General features: G+C 44.7%; 1 protein-coding gene across 1 annotated transcript; it reads right to left on the reverse strand.

The window, feature by feature from the left end:
• Positions 1-2,785: 2,785 nt before the first annotated feature.
• On the reverse strand, positions 2,786-8,763 carry LOC101158485 (nucleoside diphosphate kinase A). Its single transcript, XM_011488552.2, has 5 exons — positions 8,643-8,763; positions 4,876-5,008; positions 3,425-3,526; positions 3,241-3,353; positions 2,786-3,153 (listed from the first exon to the last, which is right to left on the reverse strand). Exons 2-5 carry the CDS (start codon positions 5,002-5,004, stop codon positions 3,039-3,041), a joined length of 459 nt encoding a protein of 152 aa, XP_011486854.1. The 5' UTR covers positions 5,005-5,008; positions 8,643-8,763; the 3' UTR covers positions 2,786-3,038.
• Positions 8,764-21,858: the final 13,095 nt, after the last annotated feature.

A 21,858-nucleotide genomic window follows, 5' to 3' on the forward strand; every position in this document is an offset into this window, starting at 1 on the left:
TAAAAATTCCTTTGATATGGTCAATTTGTGCTGTGATCAAGCTTTGATAGACTTTGTAAATAAAGGCAAATATTTGGATCATACTGGTTGTAAATGGGTATCTTCATTGTTTACAATTGTTGCAGTTTATCGCATGGCTGTGAAAGTTTATCCAGTGATTTTCTTTTTCTTTTTTTTTGTAAAAACTAAATTTTACACTGAATAAAAAGCCTATGACTACAAAATACTTTGACAATCTTTGTTTGTTCTGAGCCAAGAATGAAACCAGGAAGAGGCCCAACCAGGGTCAGGCCGGTCCGTTTACCAGACTGCATTTCACCCACGCTCACGGTTCACACAGGAATTAAAACAGTAAACATGCTGGATACGTATATAGTGCTTTACTACGACCCCAAGTGTTTTACCCATAAACACAAGGACACTTTGACACATGGGCAGGTGTGGCAGCCAGGAGCCACACTCAACCAAATATCTTTGAACTGCTAATATTTTTTACAGAAAATGTAATTTTGTTCCACTTCTATGCTGATGACACTCGGCTCTACCTGACCACCATTACCATTTCTGCATTCCCCACACCCTTTTCCAGTCTTCCTTTAGTGTGATGGGACCAAAACTTCCTGTTTGCCTGTTGGCTCTAAATTCCTTTTTTCCAAAACTGACAAGATTTTATAAACAATGGAATACTCCACTGTCCTCACGGGTTAAGTTGGTCTCTGCCTTATGTGGCTTCGTCAATCATCTTACTAAACAGTGACTTTAGTGGAGTTTGCTCATTTTGGTTCGTCCTCTGCTGGAAGGTTTCAACACGCCATGACAATAGTTATTTTTAGTTGACAGACACATTAACGTTTATGCCATTTCATTGACATTTTCAAGTGCTGAACTGTTAATTATTTTCTGAATAAGAAGCACCGCCATTTTGGTTCAATTTTATGGATGTTTTTTTTTTTAATTGACTAAATGTTGAGAAATTAGACTGATGGAAAAAAACTAGATTCATGTTCCAGGAATGAGTGCTACGTTTAGACGATACGGGGATTCATTAAGATGGACCAACTCGTACTAAGATCCCATTTTGTTCTAAAATGAGTCATTTCCAGTAACGACACTTGGTCGTTTAATCAAAACGAACTACAATGACGTCTATAAAAACAAAAAATATCTTTGCTTTTAACTAGTAAAAAAAACAACGAAGGTTTGGCTCTATAACATTAACTTGAAGTAATTCTAACAGCTTTTTTAGCTTATTTTGAATTCTTGTGTGGAACTTCCTGTTAAATGACTTGACGCTTGGACAGATCCCTTTCCTACTTTCTAGTAATTTTCTCCATGGGATTAGTGTTGTTTTCCTGTTTTTAGGTCACCTCTTACCAGTGGAACCTACCTCAGTCCATCCATTACTCTCCCGTCCACATCATTTCCTGAACCCTCTTCACCAATCATCACTTCTGTTCTGAAGCAGCTGCACCGGCTGCCATCTGCTCCATCATCATCAGATCTCTGCCGTTTGAACTCCACCCTGTAAAACCGGGTAAACTCACCTTTTTAGCTTGGCTTTCATCATGAAAGGGTCCCACAGGGCGCTGTGCTCGGTCCACTTTCATTTAGTCTTGGCATTAGTCACCAGAACACGGTTCATGTTCATTGTTTTGCTGATGATCCTGAACTTCACATTTAAATTGGTTTCCAAGAAAAAGCTTACCGACTGAAGACTTGGATGACTTCAGGCTTTTTAAACTGAACTCCAATAAAACAGCAGTTTTTTTTATTTTTTTTAACAGACCTGAACACTTCAAGGGTTTACTCTGCATTTTCTGTAAAATCACACTGGATGACATTCATTGGTCTTCAGTTCCACAGTGAGAAACCTAGGAAGTATTTTACGAAGATTTGACTTATAGCTCACATAAATCAAGTCTTTCCTCTGCATTATTTCCACCATAAACATCTCGTCTCAGAGCGACAGACTTATCAGTTTTGGACAATTTTGTTTCTTCTTCCTGTCGGGAAGGAAAACTCTGTCCCAAACTTAACCAACCTTAGATCGTGTTTTCATTTTTTTCCCTCAACTGGTCTATCCATGAAAGGGATTTTTACGTATAATATTGGCAAGATAATTTATGCCCAAAAATGTACAAAAGATATTAAGTAAAGTAAGAAGCAGCAATTTGGTTAAAATGTTTGGGATGATTTATAAAGGTGACTTTCAAAAAACCAAACTCAATTGCAACACTTGCAACCAATCTGAAGTTTTTAGGTGTGACTCAAAAATAATTCATTTTATTTTTAACAATTTCATTTTAGAGAAATTTTTAAATTATGTTCTTTGCAAGAAGCTACATTTTTGTATTTCAAAGCAACCTCATGCTTTTTTTTAAAATCCCTCTAAAAATAAGCTATAAAACTCTTGAATCGTTTATCAGTTTATATCCATCTTTATTATTGGCTGCTTAGACTTTGTTCCAGGTCTTTATTTGTAAGAAACGACACCGTTTCTTCCTCCTTCACCTGGGTGTACTTCATGGATTGAACAGCAGGTTGAGCTGTTCTTAAACGGTGCATTCTAAAAGCAGAATACTATAATGATCAAAAATGACAGCAGAACCTCTGGGCTGACAGCGACGCGCCGATCCGGCGTGGAATGACGCTGCAGAGCATAAGCAGCTTTGGCCGTGAACGCCGATGACATCACTAAAGTTAACCGGGAAATCCCTCTTCACCTTGGCGTCGACCGGCGGGATGGATGGAGAAGCGTTGGAGCGTTCACGAGGCGGGACACCACTGGATTTGTGTGCATTTATTGGAAAGCAGCTCCCTTAACAAAAACGGGAAACCTCACCTCATCGATCACACAGTCAAGCACTGGATGGAATGTTTCTACAGGAATGAGATGGGGAATGACAGCGGCCCACAGTATGACGATGCAAACATGCCAGGAGGATTGTGGGCCATGAACAGCTGTTCTCCAGCTTGTCTTGAGGCAAGAGTTTGGTCGCCTGAGACCAACAGGAGGAAGTGCTGCAGGACCGAGCGGCTCAGTAGAGCCAGCTGAAGGCACAGCTGGTGTAGCTGACCAGCTCCTCCGGCTGGAACCACAGGGAGATCTCCGTGTTGGCACTCTCCACAGAGTCGCTGCCGTGGATGATGTTCCTGGGGGAGGAAGACGGTCAGTCCACCACAGGGACAGACGAGGACTAGAGACGCTCACGCTCTAGGAACGTGGAGAGAGACGCTTACTTGCTGACGTCGATGCAGAAGTCCCCTCTGATGGTCCCGGGTTTGGAATCGGCGGGGTTGGTCTCCCCCAGCATCACCCTGCCCGTCTTCACAACACCTTTACCCTCCCACACCTGGAACAAGGACAGAGGTGAGGCGGCGCTCTGTGGTTCCACAGAACCACCCACCTCTGACCAGTTCTTACCATGGCGACCACTGGACCGGAGCTCATGTAGTTGACGAGGGTGGGAAAGAAGGGCCTGTCCTTCAGGTCAATGTAATGCTTCATGAGGAGGTCCTCGGACGCCTGCGGAGCAAACCAGAGCGCCATGAACGCCACAACAGGTCAGTTTAACACAACCAAGGGACTCACAACCATCACAACAGCTGACACGACGATTCAGGGAAGGCTCATTCATTTAAAGTTGTGATGTAGGTTCAGAAACGTCCCAAATCATCGTCTGAGCTACAATCTAGATGAAAACTCTACAGCGCCGATACCCCATCAATTGTTGCATTACTACTATTGGGTAAGGAGTAGGACGCTGCTCAGAGAAATGTGGAATCATCGTGAGCTCATTTACTTCCCATCATACTCTTCACATAACAGATACACTGAAGGAATACGATGGAATAAGCTAATAAGCATGACTACGTTTACGAAAAATGAACACTCAACACTTGGCGGCCAACCCTCCAACGTTTACTCCTCAAACCGGCGAGTCCTCATTTCAGACCCCTCCAAATAAAAGTCTATAGCGATACTCCTGTCGAGAAACGGTTATATTGCGATTCATTACTTTCTCGTTTTATCCTTCTGATGAAGGCCGTGGTGCGGCCGTGGTGCAGCGGTAGGGCGATCGACCCATGATCATAAGATTGCAGGTTCGATTCCCGCCTTGCACGCCCATGAGTCGAAGTGTCCTTGGGCAAGACACTGAACCCCACCTTGCCTCTGGTGGTAGGCGGGCGCCTGTGTTTGGCAGCGGAGCCGCCACCAGTGTGTGAATGTGTGTGTGTGTGTGTGACTGTAAAGCGCTTTGTCCTTGTAGGAAGAAAGGCGCTATACAAGTATACGCCATTTACCATTTACCAAGTCCTGCCGCTCTGCAGAAGCGACTTTTTGCTTAAACAAAAACTGCATCATCATAATTAAAAAAAGACGACTGGGAAACTGCTGGAAATGGATCAGAAGAAGACCGGCGTTGGATTTTAACACAAAACCTGAAACATTTATTTACCCCTTGAATGAAAACAAATCCAGTTTTACTGAATTCAGTTTGATTGAAAATAATGCAGAGAGCAACAAACTCAAACTTTCAAGTAACCGTGCTTACACGAGAACAAGGCCGTAAATAACGGATCCCAGCCCACCGGTTACGCTGAAGTCCCAGAATACAGCGGATCAATGTCAGCCAGCATGTTGACCGGCCACGGCTCTTTAGCATTTTATCTAAACTGGTTACCACGTTTCAGTGTGACCATCAAAGAGCACAAACCGTCCACCTTCCAGCTGATCAGGGAAGCTTAAGCCAAGAATAGGTCAGAAAGCCAATCAGCTCTCTTTCACCCGCCGCTCATTCAAGACCACGTGTGGCTTAAAAGTACAGAATGAACTCTTTAGAAGGGTTTGATAGAAAAGAATAGCCTCCTTACCTGGACCATCTTCATCCCCACTAGCTTGAAGCCCTTCATCTCAAAGCGCTTGATGATCTCCCCGATGATCCCCCTCTGGACGCCATCGGGCTTGATGGCGATGAAGGTGCGTTCCTGCAGCTCACTCATGGTTCTGAAACAGAAGCAGACGCCCACACGGTGACTTAGATGCGTTTGAGTCCCGGGGCGCTCTCAGAGCCAACACTCACTCACACCACTTTGCTGCTTTTGGGAGGGGGAGCGGCGGGGCCGGCCGCCGAGGGAGCCGACCCCATCACAAAGCAGCCGGCAGCCTGTGGTCCAGGTCCGTGTGCACCAACCGGCAGGACAGGACTGCAGCGCTGAAGAGCCCCGCCCCTCTCGGCAGCCACCTCATCCTCACACTGCTGCACACCTGACCGTTAGCCAACCCCCCCCCCCCGCACTATAAATACAAACTCATTTAGAGACTCGGGAGAACGACCAGCACAAAGGACACCAGGTCCGTGTTCTTTTGGTCACATGATTAGATATGAAAACCTCCTGCTTTGCTGCAAACTGAACCCAATCAGGTTTCCAATAGCTGTGTTTCCATCACACACACACACGCACACACATGCACACAAAACTATCAAAATTCTAGAAAAGTTGAAAAACACGATTTTGCAATGAGTTCCCATTAAATCGTTATTAAGCGAATAAACAAACCTAACGCGGTAAATCATTCAAAAACATGGATGTGAACATTACTCTGACAGCAGATTCGTTCACATTTCTGCCACGGCGCTAACGCTCATCATCATCGGTTAAAGGAGATGTCGGCGTCTTCTTCAGGCCATGGAGGGGCGAGCTCCTTACATGTGGGAGGGGCTACAGATGAAGCCATTTTGGGAAATTTCCCAGAGGAGCTGTGGATCCAACGATTCCACATGACACACCCAGCTTTGGATGATCGGTGTGACGCTGTGGGGCTTCTGGTGGCGCCGCTGTGCAACACCCAAGGCCACCAGTTCCTACCAAGAAGCGCATCGCCATCCGGTTGTTGGTCACGTGACTTAATATAAAAACAGTGTTTTCATTGCAATTTTTGGGAAACATGCGACTTAATACGCCTCAAAAACCAACATCCTCCAAGCAGGAAAAGTTTCTCTTCAAAAAAAATGCGCAGTTTCAAAATTGTTTTCTCTCTCTCGCTCTGACGAATTTATTACCGCTAGGTCTGCACAAGAAATCGCAAATTTACCAGTATCGTCAAAGCAAGCTGTGCGTATCGCAAAAGGCGACAAAAATTGCGACAAATGGTAACCTTAAATGTGATTAAACAATCTTATGGCAGCTTGGAGTATTTAACCAATCAAATAGATCCCTTTATGCAATTCACCAATCAGACGAGGGTCATTTGGAGCATAATTTAAGTTTTGAAATGAAACTGTTGCGGTTCGGTTGTTTTGCCATTCGTTTATGTATTGCAAGTTATATCGTCATTGCAATATTGATCACTAATATAAATCGTGAGTTTTCCTCATATCCCGCAGCCCTAATTATTGCAAATCCGATTTGCGTCATTTCATAGTCAATGGAAACGCAGCCACTGAAAGCCTTCATCCAGAACAGAGTTCAACATCCAGAACTCTAAACACATCCGGCTTCTCATGAGTTCTCTGACATTAGAAGAAACCAGATGATTTTCCAGCAGCAGCAGCTGCCACCACCTCCTTGGTAGCTCCACAGACAGGCCTGTATGCTTACAAAGGTGAAAGTATAATGCATGCAATAATGCAGCCTGGAAACTGCGGGGCAAATGGGCAACAAACATCTCATCCTGTTGACACCCAATGCATTCCATTGGAAAACAATTTTTTTAAATAGTAAATCAAAATAGAACAAAGTGGATGTTTGTCATCGGTGACTGCAGACATTTCAAGGAAGCATTTATCAGCATTTAAAAAAACAAGTTCTTGATTATTCAGCATAGCATCATTTGCACAGCAGTTTGAATATGCAAAGAGAAACAAGATCTCTGCTGCTAGCTAACATAATGCTTAACGCACAAACATTACTTCACTTTACTCATTCAAAACATACAAGATAAATTCATTTCATATAAAAAAGCCCCAATTATTTATTTTTTCAAGTATGATCTTCAGATGCGTTTGCTCACAGATAATATAGACCAGTGTTTCCTTTGGCTTCTTTGTTGATAAAGGAAAACTGACTTTTAAACTTATCAAAAAGGATTTTTTCAATAACTAAAGTCAAGGACTCCTAAAATCACAGGCTGCTGCAGTGTTTCTTTAAGCCAGTTTGTGTAAAATCAACCTTCACGTTGACTCCCTGCTTGGTTCGCTTCACGTCGGACGGTTGCTTTAACGAAGTCCGTTAATTCTGATAATGCACTATTGGGACGCCATTAAGCCGCTTAAACATGGACACTTACAAAGGAATATTCAACCAGAGTTTAATTCTTTATTCTGATTTTGTTTGGATCACTTTTTTCAGAAAGCAGACCGTTTTATCAGCCGGCACCGACCTCGACTGCAGCAGCAAAGGAAAGCGACATCTATGCTGATGATCAGGATGTGTTAAAGCATCGGTTCAGAGAGAAAGTTCACCTCTTCCCGCTTGTTTTTGTCCAGATGATGTCTGTTTTACAGAAGCCAGGGCAGGGATACAGAACATTTATGCTATGTAACTTCTTTTTTAGGCCTGTGGGTGGCATATCACTTAACGCACACCCAGCAGCCAATCAGAATGGAGAATTCACCCGGACCGTGGTATACTGTTAGATTTAGAAGATGAATTAGAATAGTTTGAGCATCGCAGGCCACAGCTTCATTTTAACTACCTGCCAAAGTTCTGCTGTGGAACGGTCACCATTTTGACAGAAATCCTGCTGCATCAGCAGAAAAAAGAAAAAAAGTGCTGGAGATCCAAAAAAAAGCCCCTTTAGAAAGGAAAGGAGAGGAGCAGCGACTGCAGAAAATCAGACATAAATCAATGGAAGCCTTAGCTTTAAATACTCTTCTTTTAGCTACACACAGAAAAGATAAACATTTTTAGTGTGTATTGTTTTAAATGTCATCCGTAGAACCACATTGGTCCATTTTCATCCAAACATTAAGTTCAATAGCTGTAGGTTTAAATAACAGTTAACTCTGCAGTGAGACTGAAGTGAATAAATGTGTTTAAATTCTTTACGGCGCTTTACGTCAGACGTGCCTGACAGTGACGTGGCATTAGCGGATTGGTGTCTTGACTGCATTGGCTCCGGTCCCGCCATCTGCTCACATTACAGCTGACATTTGATCAGCCGGCTGCATTATCACTAATCCTCTTCAGCCTCATCACAGAGATGAACAGTCTTTGCTAAAACCCGCTCTACCCGTCTGGATGAAGGCCTCCTCGAGGAGCCCTTCATCCAGACGAGTTCCGGTAGAAGTTACCGGGCAGGCCGGGGCCTACACGGACCGCCACATGGTCTTTTGTTCGCGCTGCTGCATTCCAGCAGACTGCGTGACAGACAGTCACCCCGACCGGCGGCTCACTTCGAGAGAGCGCCGCAGGAAATAGACCGCACCAGGTCCACAACACGCGAATGCAGAAAAACGAAACGTTCCAGGAATTAGACAAATCCGGAAGTTTCTCTGAGTTCCTACACATGCCACAGCCACTGACAAAAAAAGGATTACAGTTTACCTAAATCACAGCCAATCAATAAACGTCGATAAGAGCAAACAAGGACAAATATACGACAGTAGATACCGAGGAAAGTGGAAAACTATGCTTACATTAGACTGAAAACGAGACTCGACGGCACACGACAGCTCTTGCCAGTTGAAAGAGAAGACCGGACAGCGCATGCCCACCATCTTTATAGCAAATGGGCGTGGACCACAACGACGGAAAGCCGTTAGAGTCAAAATAGCCATCATGACACTCCTATCTTTTTTTATGGACAAAATTCAAAATTACAAAGCATTTTTCCACTTGGTAGATTCAAATCCAAAAATATGAGGAACTATAGGACTTTACAAATAGAAAACTACAACAAAGTCTAAGTAGCAGATGAAGACAATGTAAAAAAAAAACCAGAGAAATAATTAATAAAAATAAATAAAACATAGAAATGTAAAACCAGACTAAAAGAAACACTAAACAAAATGTATTTAAAAAACAAAACAAACCAAAACAAAGGCATTAATCCAGATAAACCGATAAACAGTTTGAGAGTTTTATAGCTTTTTAAAGCAGGAGATCGCTTTGAAATAGAAAAAATTGGGCTTGTCTTTCATAAAATGACATTTATGAATAAACAATGTACCTAAAATAACACAGTTATTAAAAATAAACTGAATATTTTCTGACAGGCCCAAATCGAATGTTATATGAAAATGCAGTGATTGAGTTTTTGTTGAAAGCCACCTAAATAGATCCAGAACATTTTAACCAAACTGCAATCCCAAAATTGAAAGACCACTGAAAACAGACAGAAGACGATCAGAGCCATGAAGAGTGTGAGGTTTTTTTTTTTTCGTAGAGACCGGCTCAGATGTTTCTCAGAGAGGTGAACATGTTTTTGCTTCATGACTCGCTAACATGCAGTTTATCCACAAATGCTCGATCATTTTCACACTGTGTGTAGAAATGCCATCATAAAAGGTCAAAGGTCTCATGTCCTCTCTTGCACTTTCGTTTAGCACTTTGCAGAACAATCTGAGAGTTAATCCTTTGGCCTAATCTGCTGTGTTCCACTGATGGTTCTTTTTTTACCGGCCTTTAAAGCCAGGATTAAAACCATCGTTTTACCCTCTCAACCGAGTCATTCAGGAGGATGAAACTATTAATGGCTAAGTGCTGCTCGCATCACACTGGACCCTCTGAGCAAACAAGCTGTGTTTTTGACACATTCTTAGTTTTTATGATGCACGTTTTTCTGCCTAATACATCATGGCTTTGAATTCAGCGCTGGGGGTTTGTCCTGGGTTAGGGTTAGGGTTATTATACTACCTTGTCGTTTGCATTTATGCAACATTTTCTTTGTTCTTATTTTTTTAATATTATTCTTAGTCTTTTTATTTCCCCCTCCGCTGTCAGTTGCTATGGTGACAAACAAATTTCCTACGTGTGGGATCAATAAAGTATTTCTGATTCTGAATCATCTGCCTCCATCTATCTGCCTCTTTTCACATTTTCATAACATTTTTGCTTTAGTCAGTTATCTAATTCTTGGTCTTTCTTGATGCCTTGTTCATTATCCCCCTTTAAACACACGAAACAATCTAAAACATCTAACATGAGCTGTCGATCTGATGAAGACTTCTACATCCGCACCTCTAGCCTATTTTCACATGCCTTGTTCCTCTGGATTGATCTTAGAACAGAACTTAAAGTTGAGGTTTGGCATTCCTGTCACGTGCTGTCACTGAGTTTTATCAACTATCTCCTTGAAAAAGCTTAATTTTTCTTATTTTTTTAAAACTTGTCCTGTCCAACAGCTGGGCAAACAGATGAGAGCTGAAGGCCTCTTGTGTTGAACATATTTTACCTTAACAACAGGGGTTATGAATCTTCAGACACGTTAGGAGTATTTTTTAAATAAACCCCTTTTGGAATTGAGGCCAAACTTTATTCATCTTAATTATATTTGTCACAGTTTTTGTTAGACCGAACGGAAAAGAAAAGGAGGGAAGAAGAGAGAGGGATGTTGGGGGGGGATTAAAACCATGAAGCAGCATAAAGCAACAAGTTGCTGGATGATTTTAATCATTACGTTTAGGTGCAGATGTAATACAAATCTATAAAAAATTTAAAAACAAGATGACAAGACAAACCGTGCGACAACCCCCCCCCCAAAAAACACACACACACACACACACACACACACACACACACACACACACACACACACACACACACACACACACACACACACACACACACACACACACACACACAAATAGATAGTGATAAAATGATAGAATGTAGAGACCAGGCTTTGTCCTGAAGTGGGGAAACGATATTTTGGGGACATGTCCACATCAGCGACCCCCCAACCCAAGTTCACGGAGAACACTACCACAGAACCCCCCAGATCTGATCAAAAGAGTCAGACCCAGGAGATCCCACTGCAGTTTCACCGCTCACTGAGGAGGGTCAGTCACTGATGTGGAGGATCCCTCAGAGGAAAACACTGGAGTGTAATAAAATGTAAAAGGAATAAAATTAAAATATATATAAAACATAGTAACACTGAGTCTAACAATAGGCTATGTCAGTGAGCACCAGCTTACGTGAAAAGAATGAAGAACTCTCCAGCAACAAGAAGGGACGGCAAAATCACTGGAACTTCTATTACGAGAGATTTTAGCATTAAATGATTTGAATAAACATGTTCAGGTATTAGTTAAATGCCAACAGCTTTCAGAAAAAGTGTGAGAGGAACAGACTTTAGGTAAAGGGGCAGCCTCTAGCTTTCATAATACTATGAAAACCCATCTTTTTTTTTTTTTTTTGCAAGCAGTGTTAGCATGAGTCCACTGTAAACAGAATCACAATTGAGTTGTTGGTATTCATGACGGTGCACGTCCGTGTAAGATGGCGTCCACGGCGGCTTGGAGATCACTGGAGGATCTCATCTATTGTTCAGGAAGCAGCGGCAGATTGACAGAGACTGCTGGTGAGACTTGGTGTTTCTTCTGCGGTTCTCTTCCAAGCTCTCCGCCTTGCACTTCTACAGCTCTCTAATGCTCCTCAAACACGCTCTTGTTTACCTGACCCAACCAGGCACCCCGCAGACAAAACGAGGTGTTTGCACAACGATGAAGCGCCTGTTGTCTTGTGTTGGAAGCCAGTTGATTTCTGCTGCTTTGTAACACGTGTCAGTTCCCACACAGAGAGCGCAGACACACTGTGTCTGACCCCCACATGCCCCTGCATGCATGCGGCCTTTAAAGCTTCATACGGCCAAAGGCGGCCCGCTGGAGCACAGTGATCCCCTCCCCTCCTGCACACATCCAGATCGTCTGTTTTCCTTCGCGTCGGAAGCAACCCGCGGTTTTTATAAACCAACGTGAGCTCACACTCCATGTTCCTGTGCTCCCTCTCAAACACATCCGACTGTTTCTAGTGACTCCAAAAATGAAATGTGAAAAAAAGAAGTTATTTTTTTAACACCACAAGGTAGACTAGTTAGTTAGTTAGACAGTTTATTTTTCCACAATGTGTCACAAACAACAAATCACCTTACAATACGAACATGGAAAAAATGGACCCCCCCGAAGCAGATGCTTATTATGAGTGGTCCGACATTTTAGCCAAGCATTAAAGAATGAAAATGAGAGGCAGAAAAGAAAAATATAATAATAAATAAAATGATAATATAAGAATTTTATGGTAATATTAGTAGAAAGTGTTGGTATAGAAGTCAAGAATCTTGAACAACACAACAGACACATGAATTAGTGGTTTTGGCCGCAGCAACATTATATACAATATGTTGACATTAATTGCCATTTCAGTTTCTTTTATACTGCAGCAGACTGTTTGGTATTTTTGTCTAAATTGTTTCAAATTTGTGGACCTCTAGTGTAGACAGAAAAGCTGGTACATTGTAGCTTCCTTATTTTGCCCTTTTAGCATCTGCTTTCCTCTGGTGTCATGGTGATGAGAGGGATGAGGTCACACAAACGATTCTTTAATTTACTAACAACACTGTACGTTGTGCATGCTTTATGACATGCACTGAGTTTCCGTGTCTGAAGGAGGCTGTGTCTGTGGAAGAGAGGATCTGTTGGCATGGACCGGGTCTCATGGCTTTCTTTTGTGTAGTCTGAAGTTTTGGAGTGTAGGTAGAATATGTGTCGTCATTGTTTCAATCAAAGAAACCATTCACTCTTAGCTTCAAGAATTCATTTAGCTATTTTGATTCAAGGAGATGATGAAAGACAGGTGATGATGATGATGATGATGATGATGCCTTTTCTCATGTTGACTTTGAAGCCAAACACAGTTTTTTAAGATTAAACATAAGAAGAGGATCTTTGACTTCATCAGAAACCACAGAACATCATGAGGCTGAAGATGCTTCTCTCACACTGAAAGGCTGAAGTCTTACACTGGAAAATCAAAAACCTTTAAAAATAACAGTGGGATGCGGTTCTCTGAATGTGGATATTAAACATTTCATCTATCCTAAATATTAAACTCTGAGCTGTGATCATCCAAGTAAAGAGCAGTGATAAGGTTTGAAAAAACAGTTTTCTGTTCATCTGTAATCCTGTGATTCAATAAAAACAACAAAGAGATTTTTTTTAAATAAATCATGAATTTTAGCTTTTTAAACGTCAAGATGTCTTTATATTTTTATACATTTTAACTCACACTATACTGATTTATTAAATCTTTTTTGACGATAAGCTCATGACAGTTTTTTTAGGTGGTGTTTGGTGATGCTGACAGCAGAGGGCGCTGTTGTCCTTTGATCCTGGCCAGTCACACTGAAAACAGTCTTTTGTGGTTCCACCCTTTACAAATGAAACAACTCGTAGAACAGATAACAATTTAAAAATGTGTTTGTTTTTAACGACACTTAAGAAAATTGATGCAGTGCGACAGTTGATTGATGTTTTTTTTAGCCCAGCACAACCATGACAAACAACCAGAAGATTCCAGTTATTGATTATGATGCAAGATTACAAGTGCAGGTCTCGCTTTTTGTTTGTACCCTCATCCCCACATCCCACTCTCGTTCTCTCTTCCTTTTTGTCCAGCAAGAATGTTTTCAAAAATAATTCTTATAAGTAAATTTAGCTTCAAATACAAAGGGGGGTTTATACACATATACACCTCTTGTGCCAGAAGACAATTGATCTTTTTTCCTTGGATGTATTTATGGTTCAAAATCCCTGTTCTTGTCAGAAATTACCTATTTTTTTTTAAATTAGTGTGACCTTCATTCATTTGCAGATTTCTCTTTGCTGCTGTGTCTTCCATTCACCACAGACAACCTTCAGACAGACCGTGGTGAATGACCTTCGTCTTCACCGCCACAGCTGGAATCATGCTTGAAAACTAAAAATGGATCTTTTTAACGCAGTCACAAGAAGACACAGGTTGGTAGTTTGCGTCGTTCATTGATGGCTCTGGTAAAGAAGGTTATTCCCTGCTTCTTCTTTGTACTTTGACTGAAATGTGCTACCTTTCGTCAACGCCAGTGCCATCCCACCCCCCCAACAATGTGGCCTGTGTCTGTGTGTGCTGCATGTTCTCTTGTGTGAAGGTTGGAAGTGGGAGGTGAGCGAGCATGGCTGTTTGAAGACCCATGAATAAGTGATGATTCAGAGCCTTTCTGGGACTTCCTCTGCAGTGAGACAGAAGCAGGTCGATTTGTTGAAACTGGTGGTCAGAACAGGGAGGATGAAGATGAGAGCGGCACCACAGCGGGTCTAAAAACACAAAGGATCTTCATCACAGTAAATCACGGTCATGTAAGAAGAGCAACCGTCTTCTGTTATCTCCTGTTTCATAAAGTTTGTTCTCCTGAACCGTAAAAACTCTTTCTAAATGCTTTTCACCAAAATCAAAAAACAGTTGTTATAAAGAATGAAAAGTGTACTTTAGTGCATAATGCTGCACAGTGGTTGGCGCTCTCACCTCGCCGCGTGGAGTTTGCATGTTCTCCTCACGCGTTTGTGTGGGTTTTCTCTGTTTTCTCCCACAGTTCAAACATGCTGCATAGGTGAATGGGTGTCTCTAATGTGTCCCTAGGTGAGTGTGTGTCGACTTCTGCGACAGGCTGGTGACCTGTCCAGGGCCGCCTTTGCCCAACAGTCAGGCTGTGGTGACCCCGTGACCCCAAATGGGATCCAGCGGCCTCAGTGGATGGCTGATGTATGAAACGAATTACAACAACTGAACATTTACAGGAGTTTAGAGATAACATAAAATACTATTTGTATTTAGCTTAATGTAAAGGGAATCAGCTTCATTAACAGCAGACGTGCAGCATTTGTGATGTCTGGGAAGCTCCATGACGCCACTCTGACTGATTACAGTGGTCTGACACAACATGGCTGTAAGCCGCTTCACGTGAATAAAGGTCATTTTAGAAAGTACCAACTCACACCTGAGGTCGTCTCGCAAAGGTTCACAAAAAACAAAGAGAAGCCCCTCAATTCATGTGCTTCGCTCCTTTACCGCGCTGCGACCTAAAGTAATTTATTCAGCAAAATTAGCAGGTGGCCGTGCAGCGGCATTTGAAATAAGGAGGCGGCAGTCACATCTTTACACGCTGCGTGGTGGCTGCAGAGGTTTTAACATAAAGTAGAAAATTTTACCGGACGATTTTTTTGACATCAATCATGGACGCCCAGCAAAGATCATTGACATTGACTGATAGGAGGGTCTCTAAGGTCCCTAAAATGGTCTGATGATTCCCACCCCCTTGCCCCTGCGCTGCCGTCCCTCTTCCACCATCCCATTGTTAGAAATCATGCGGTAGCAGGCCGGCACTCCACAACGGCTGCTGACATGGGCCAGGGGTCTGGGAGTGTGAGCTTGGCGATCCCTGCCATCGTGGGTCCTGCTTGGGAATCCTGCTGTGGTTGGACCCCTTGGACCTTCGTTCTGGGCGCTGGGGCTTTGCCCTGGCTGGGTTTCTTGGGAGGCATGTTTTCTAAAAATTTATAACGTGTGCCTCTTTTTATATACCCCCATTATACCAGGCGGCTGCTAGCCAGTGACACGGAGCCCGCCACCTTGAGACATTTATACGTTGTCCAATCAGAGCTGCTGCCACCCGGTGATCTGGCTGCCACTACCCTGTGGCCGCCCCGTCAGTCATCCCCGCCTGACTGACTGATATCTGACTGACGCCATCCGCATTCATGACCACGGCAACATTTTTCCTGCAGATTCTGCCGATGGCTCCCCATCACGCTGTGGCAGTTGTATTTGTGACCATTGCATGAATTAGTGAGTATGGAGGACAGGACTACACCCCACATCCTGGGACTTAATGGAAACAAAGTTGACGTGCTTTAAAAAAAGTAAAATATGTTTCCTTCATCTTCTGTTATACATAAATATTCCCACAAGCAAGCAGCCACTGTGAGAAGGAAGTGACTGTTGCTGGAATGAGGTTACAGTAGAGGAACTGCAGCAGAACTTGTTCTTACAGTGAACTGGAAGTTTCTGGGAAACTACAAAAGGACAAGAGACAAAGATAAAGAGGTCAATTACTGCTGGTGATAAAAACAATATATAGAAGGAACACAGAGGGGAGGGAGTGGGGGCAGAGGGAAAAGGGGGGGAAGCAATGAAAAATGGAATCGACATCGACTTTCAATGTAGCGGGGCCAGAGTCAGCAAGGGCACAATAACCCAAAGTAAAGCAAAGATCTTTGATAACTCCTCTGAAAGTAACTTGGTGAAATGGATGTGAGTTAGGCTGTGTTTGAAGCAACACATGGCGCGCCTGGAATGCCTGTGAAAACCCCCAGGCTTATCAGAAATGACACTTCAGAGGGCCGAAGAGCTTAAATGCAGCCCAACGCCTCTGCTGCACTTAAAAGGCCGCACAGCCTAAATAATGGACACTCCAGCATCTCTGCTGTTCATAGCTTTACTTTTGAAAAAAAATCCAACTGTGACATTTTAAAATCTCTTCTTTCTGCATGTTTTCCTTTCCAGTAAGGGAGTAAAAAGTTGATCTGGTTCCAGCATTAATAGTCAGCAAAATGGAGGACAAAACAAACTGGCCCAGAATCTCTGAAGCTTGTTGTGTTTATGAGATTTAACTGATGTCAGAAAACGTCACGGTTTCTCAGCGTACTTTCTTACTGCTTTTTCGTCTTACTGCCTTTTTTTGCATATAAACAGAGCTATGATCATGCACGGTTCATGCACGACTCTCGTCTTGTGCCATGGGAATAAAAACTGTCCGATCTTTCCCCCCTCCAACAGTCAATACCAAGTAGGGGTCTCCGCTACCCCGTCTGGGCGGGGGGGTGTTCGGCACCGCGCAGAAGGCGGGCCGTGGAAGCAACCCTGGAGGCGCGGGGGGCCCTTCTTGTGCATCTCCCCAGATGCAGCCTCTGCCGGGGGGGTCCCCCGTCTCGGTGAGGATCCCCTCCGGCGGGCCGGCACGGCTGGTGCATGGCAGCCGATTTAGAAATGGTGCAGACCAGGGGAATCTGACTGTTTAATTAAAATTAAAAGGGCCCGCGGCGGGCGCTGACCATGGTGCTGACGTGATGTGATGTCTGTCCAGAGCTCTGAATGTCAAAGTGAAGAAATTCAATGAAGTGAGGGTTCACGCGTTCTTTGTGTGGTTTATTCCCACTCTTTGGTGGAGAGGTGTGTTTGTTTAATTGATAGAAGTTTGTTTTAACTGTTTAATGGTGTGGACAGATGTTTTCTATACAGGTGACAGGAATGCAGGTAACCAGAGAAGGATACAAGAGCTGCTGAAGAAGTAGTAACAGGTCTGTAAGGGAAAACGTGGGTTTATGGGCATTTTCTTCATCATCTTTCAACTGTTTTTTTGGTTTTAATCAAACGACGGGATTTCCTGGAGTCTTTATTTACTTTCTACCTCTCACCGTTGAAGTGTTTTTATGATGAACATTACAGACCTCCTCCAGTGGAACAACAGAATCTGTGTATCTTCCCCGCTATAATTGCCCCTTCAGGTGGCAGACAAAGTGTGCTGCGTTCTGCAGACGTTTGCACCTCTTTTGACAACACTTGTGTCCTGAAACAGCTACCAGTGGTTCATTTCTGTTCACATACTTTAGTACTTTGGGTTAGAATTACTGCAGGTAAGTTCATCTTATTTTCCGCTGAGCTTTTTGAAATGAAGATCTTTTTTTTCTTTTAAAAAAGCCCCACTGGTCAGATTGGAGCACAGGCTGATAATTTCCTTTGAAGAGCAGGTCTCTCAGGTCTCTCAGGTCATCCATGAAAAGATTAGGAAAAAATGTCATAAAATGGTTCTAAAAAGTTATTGGTTTTTGTTCTAAATTCATTCTAGTTGCTAAGGTCTGAGAAAAGTTTGGTACCATATTAAACTGAGATTAATATTGAAACAGACTTCGTACAAATCTTACACTTCATTTAAAATTGAAGATAACATCAGTGTTTAGCATACTGAGGTTTTCAGTTATTGATGAACTGCAGGCTCCTCTGTAAATGCACCTCATTCTTCATTCAGACACGCCTGAGAAAGTGATGGAAAGTCTCACTGGTGGTTGACATTTAGATTCGCTTTGGGTTGGACAGTCCATCGAGTGTGGAACCGAAGTGTGGACCGCATGAAATCAACTGAAAATACTGATGCATCAAATTTAAACACGAATATAACTAGTCTTAGTTTCCTTCATGGGTTTAGATGAAAAAAAAAAAGATTTCAGGACAAAATCAATAGTCTCTAAAAATAATGTTAATACTGTTAGTACAAACAATTAATGGTAAACCACACTTCCTGTCTTCCATGACTTGGTGATGAAGATGAAGCTGTCAAAGTACATGGTGACAAATGGATGGTCTCTTCAGCCGCACCCGACTTTTAAGGTGTGATGGATAAATAGAGCAAAAATAAAATGACAAACGTTGTAAAACTGTTTTTTTTTTTAACTTGTCCTGTCCATCAGCTGGGCAAACAGATGAGAGCTGAGGGCCTCTTGTGTTGGACATATTTTACTTTAACCCTTGTTCTATCCTAGGCACTTTACCATTGTGAGTTGGGTCATCTAGACCCACTAGACAGTGCTCTGGACCTTTTTTCTTCAATGATTTGTTATCTTCACTGGTGTCCATGGATTACATGAAATCTTTCCACCTTTATCCACCTTTGTCATGGTAGGGAGAACACGTCATTGGAAGGGTGGGGTCATCTAAGATAGCACAAGGGTTAAAAACAGGGGTTATAAATCTTCAGACAAACCAGAGGTATCTTGGTATTTCCTCCAACTGTCTTTAAGAATAGCATGCAAGACCTGCAGGTGATCCTGTTTCCATTTGCGCTCTGCTCTACGGCACAGACGCCGAGCGTCCCGCGTGATTTCATTGAGCCATGGCTCCTGCTTCAGTTTCTGGCAAGTGGCTTTTAATGGAGCAACGGAGTCTAAGACTTTGCTGCAGGTTGAAATAAAAGAATTCATCAACTCTTCTGTGCCTCTGACTGCATGAGGACAATCGTGAGACAGCATTGATGCATTGAAGAGAGGAGGGAAAGTAGAAGCGGTCTCAGTCCTAATGGAGCGACTCAGACGAACGCGACCAGAGACTTTCACATTATGATGCATATTAAAAGTAAACACAACAGGACTTCTTCCACTTTCGGCTTCTCCCATCAGGGGTCGCCACAGCGAACGAGTCGCATGGTAAATTTGGCAATGTTTTACGCCGGATGCCCTTCCTGACGCAACCTTCTCAAACCGGGCTTGGAACCGGCAGAGGTAGAGAAGGGAACAGGGAGCAGCCCGGAGTCGAACCCTGGTTTCACGGACGGAAGGCGCCGCAAACCAGCACGAGCTAAACTGGCTCCCGGTACAACAGGACTATGGTCCGATAATACATTGGCCCCCACCGAGACATTGTCCACCGGAAAACCATATGATAGCACAAGGTCCAAAGTATGTCCACGTATATGAGTGGGAGCAGTGACATGCTGTGTTAAATTAAAAGCCTCGACTAAGTTTTGAAAGTATTTCACCATTGGCTTCAAAGGGCAACAAAAATGTACATTCAGGTCCCCGACAACCAACAATTTGTCATATTGAGTCAGCATATGGGCCAAGACGTTTGAAAATTCCTCACTAAAGTTCATGTTGGGCTTAGGTGGTCTGTACACGACAGCCCATAATATTGGGTCTGCCTGCCGTAGCTCAAAGCAGCTCAGTTCAAATGAGGAGAAAGATGCAGGGAATAAAATCTTGAGATCAAAACCGTTCTTCAGGACCGTGGCTAGGCCTCCGCCACGACCTGTGGTCCGTGGAGCATTGATAAATGTACAGTCAGGGGATAAAAGCTCCGAAAAGGCGGCTGACTCACCGGTGTTGATCCACGTTTCCTTCAAAAACAACAAATCAAGTCCCTCGGACTTGAAAAAATCTTGCAAAGCAAAAGTCTTATTTCCAATAGACCTTGCATTCTGAAGATCACAGTTAATTGAAATCACCCCCGTCGCTGAGGCTGCCCGGCTGAGCAAACGGAGGTTACCCGGGATGACTCGACCTGAAGCCCGGAAGGAGCGGCTCGGGCGCAACCACAGACCGCCTCCAGCTGTCCAACTACGGGTTGCAGCCAAACACAGACAGGAAAAGACGTGCGCCGAGAGAGACACCGCTTGTAGCAGTTCAGATAATCCAAGGGAATTGAGGAGGGACACAACATGCCCACTGAACGTGACAGCCAGGCTTTCAGTTTCACAGGTCGACCAGATCGTACTCCACGGCGTTTGCGCTTTTTGGGGATCAGCGCCTTGACGCGGAGGAAACAGTCTGGCACATCTGCCGACAGGTAGAATGAGTCTGACGTGGGCTTGGTGTTGTAAAGTATGCATGAGTCGTCACCCGCTTCGGCTGCGGGGTCTGGGGTGGGGTGGGGGGCTTGTCGGCCCTGTCCTGTGGGGGGGCGTTCTGGGGGGGAGGGGGGGCCCATTATTAGTACGGGTCGGGGGGGCTAACGGGTCGGGGTCTCCGCTGAGGCAATCAGTGGTTGCCTCGGCCGGTTGGCCTCCTCGGTCCCGTCGAGGCCTGACCAGAGCTCTTCTAGGGCCGGCGTCTGGGGGTGGGGGCCTGGGCTTGCTCCGGGGGGGGGCGACGCTTTCTGGCTCCTCTCTCTCTGTGTGGGGTGGGTGGTGCCGGGCCTAGGGTGTCGGCGCCTCCGGGGGTGGGCCCCTGGGCTGGGTGGCCCTGGCCCCTTTGCTGGGGGTGGGCTGGGGGACGGCTGTTTGACCACCGGGGGACAGTCTACCAGCTGTCCCCAACTTACCCCCTTCCTTATATAACCTCATATTAGGGTGAGGGGGTGGGGGGTCTAGCCTGCGATGCGCCTTGGGGGGGGGCTACTTGGGAGTGGCCACCCTCCTATGGTTGCCGTATGGAGTGGGCCCCCCCTCTTTCGGTTTTATTTGCACCTTAGACATGTAGGGTCCTTGGTAGGGGGGGTGCTTGGACATCACTGCAAGCAAGCAGCAGATGTCCTCCTGGCACCCTACCCGCCAATTTTAACCGCACCTTAGACATTTAGGGCCCCTTGGTGTGGAGGGTGAGGGGACATCACTGTGAGTAATCAGGAGATGTCCCCTTAGTGCCCTACTCGCCAATTTTAACTGCACCCCCCTTAGTACACACACCCCTCCCCCTTCAATATATACATTCCAACATAAACACACACACATGCACACACACACCCTCTCAAACACACATACACGCACACACACATTTTACAAGGAAGGTGGGACTTGGGTCCATCTGTCCCCTACCCCTTCCCTGGTGGGGGGTGTGGGCCCCTTGGCGATGGCGGCCGTGTCCCTTGGGTGCCGGCTCCCTGGGCCCGGCAGTGCTCTCTCCGCGCGGTGGGGGGGTTCATATTACACCTGAGCCGGGGGTGTTCGTGTCCCTGGGGGGTGGGTCCTGGTCCTTGCCCCTGGGCGCTGGGCCCCGCCAAACTTCCAACATGGCCGAGCCTGGTCGGGCCATATTTATAACACCCCTTGTGGGCCGCCCTTTTTTCCCGGGGTTCCCCCCTCCTGGGCGGGGGCGGCGGGCCCCTGCCTTGCTCCTACCTGGACCAACCGTGGGCCGGGTGGGTGGCTGCCTGGAGTGCGGAGCGGGTCTCCCTTGGGGGGTCCTGGCTCGTACCTGGGGTCGGGGCGGGGGGATGCCCGGAACTCCTGGGTGGTGGTGGGGTGCTCGTCTGGGGCTGTGGGCGTCCCTCTCCGGTGGGGCCCTGCGTTGGGCTCTTCCGGCGCGGCGGGGGGCTGCTTTCCTGGCTGGGCTG

Source organism: Oryzias latipes, chromosome 19 (genome assembly GCF_002234675.1).
Source record: "Oryzias latipes chromosome 19, ASM223467v1".
Lineage (NCBI taxonomy): Eukaryota > Metazoa > Chordata > Actinopteri > Beloniformes > Adrianichthyidae > Oryzias > Oryzias latipes.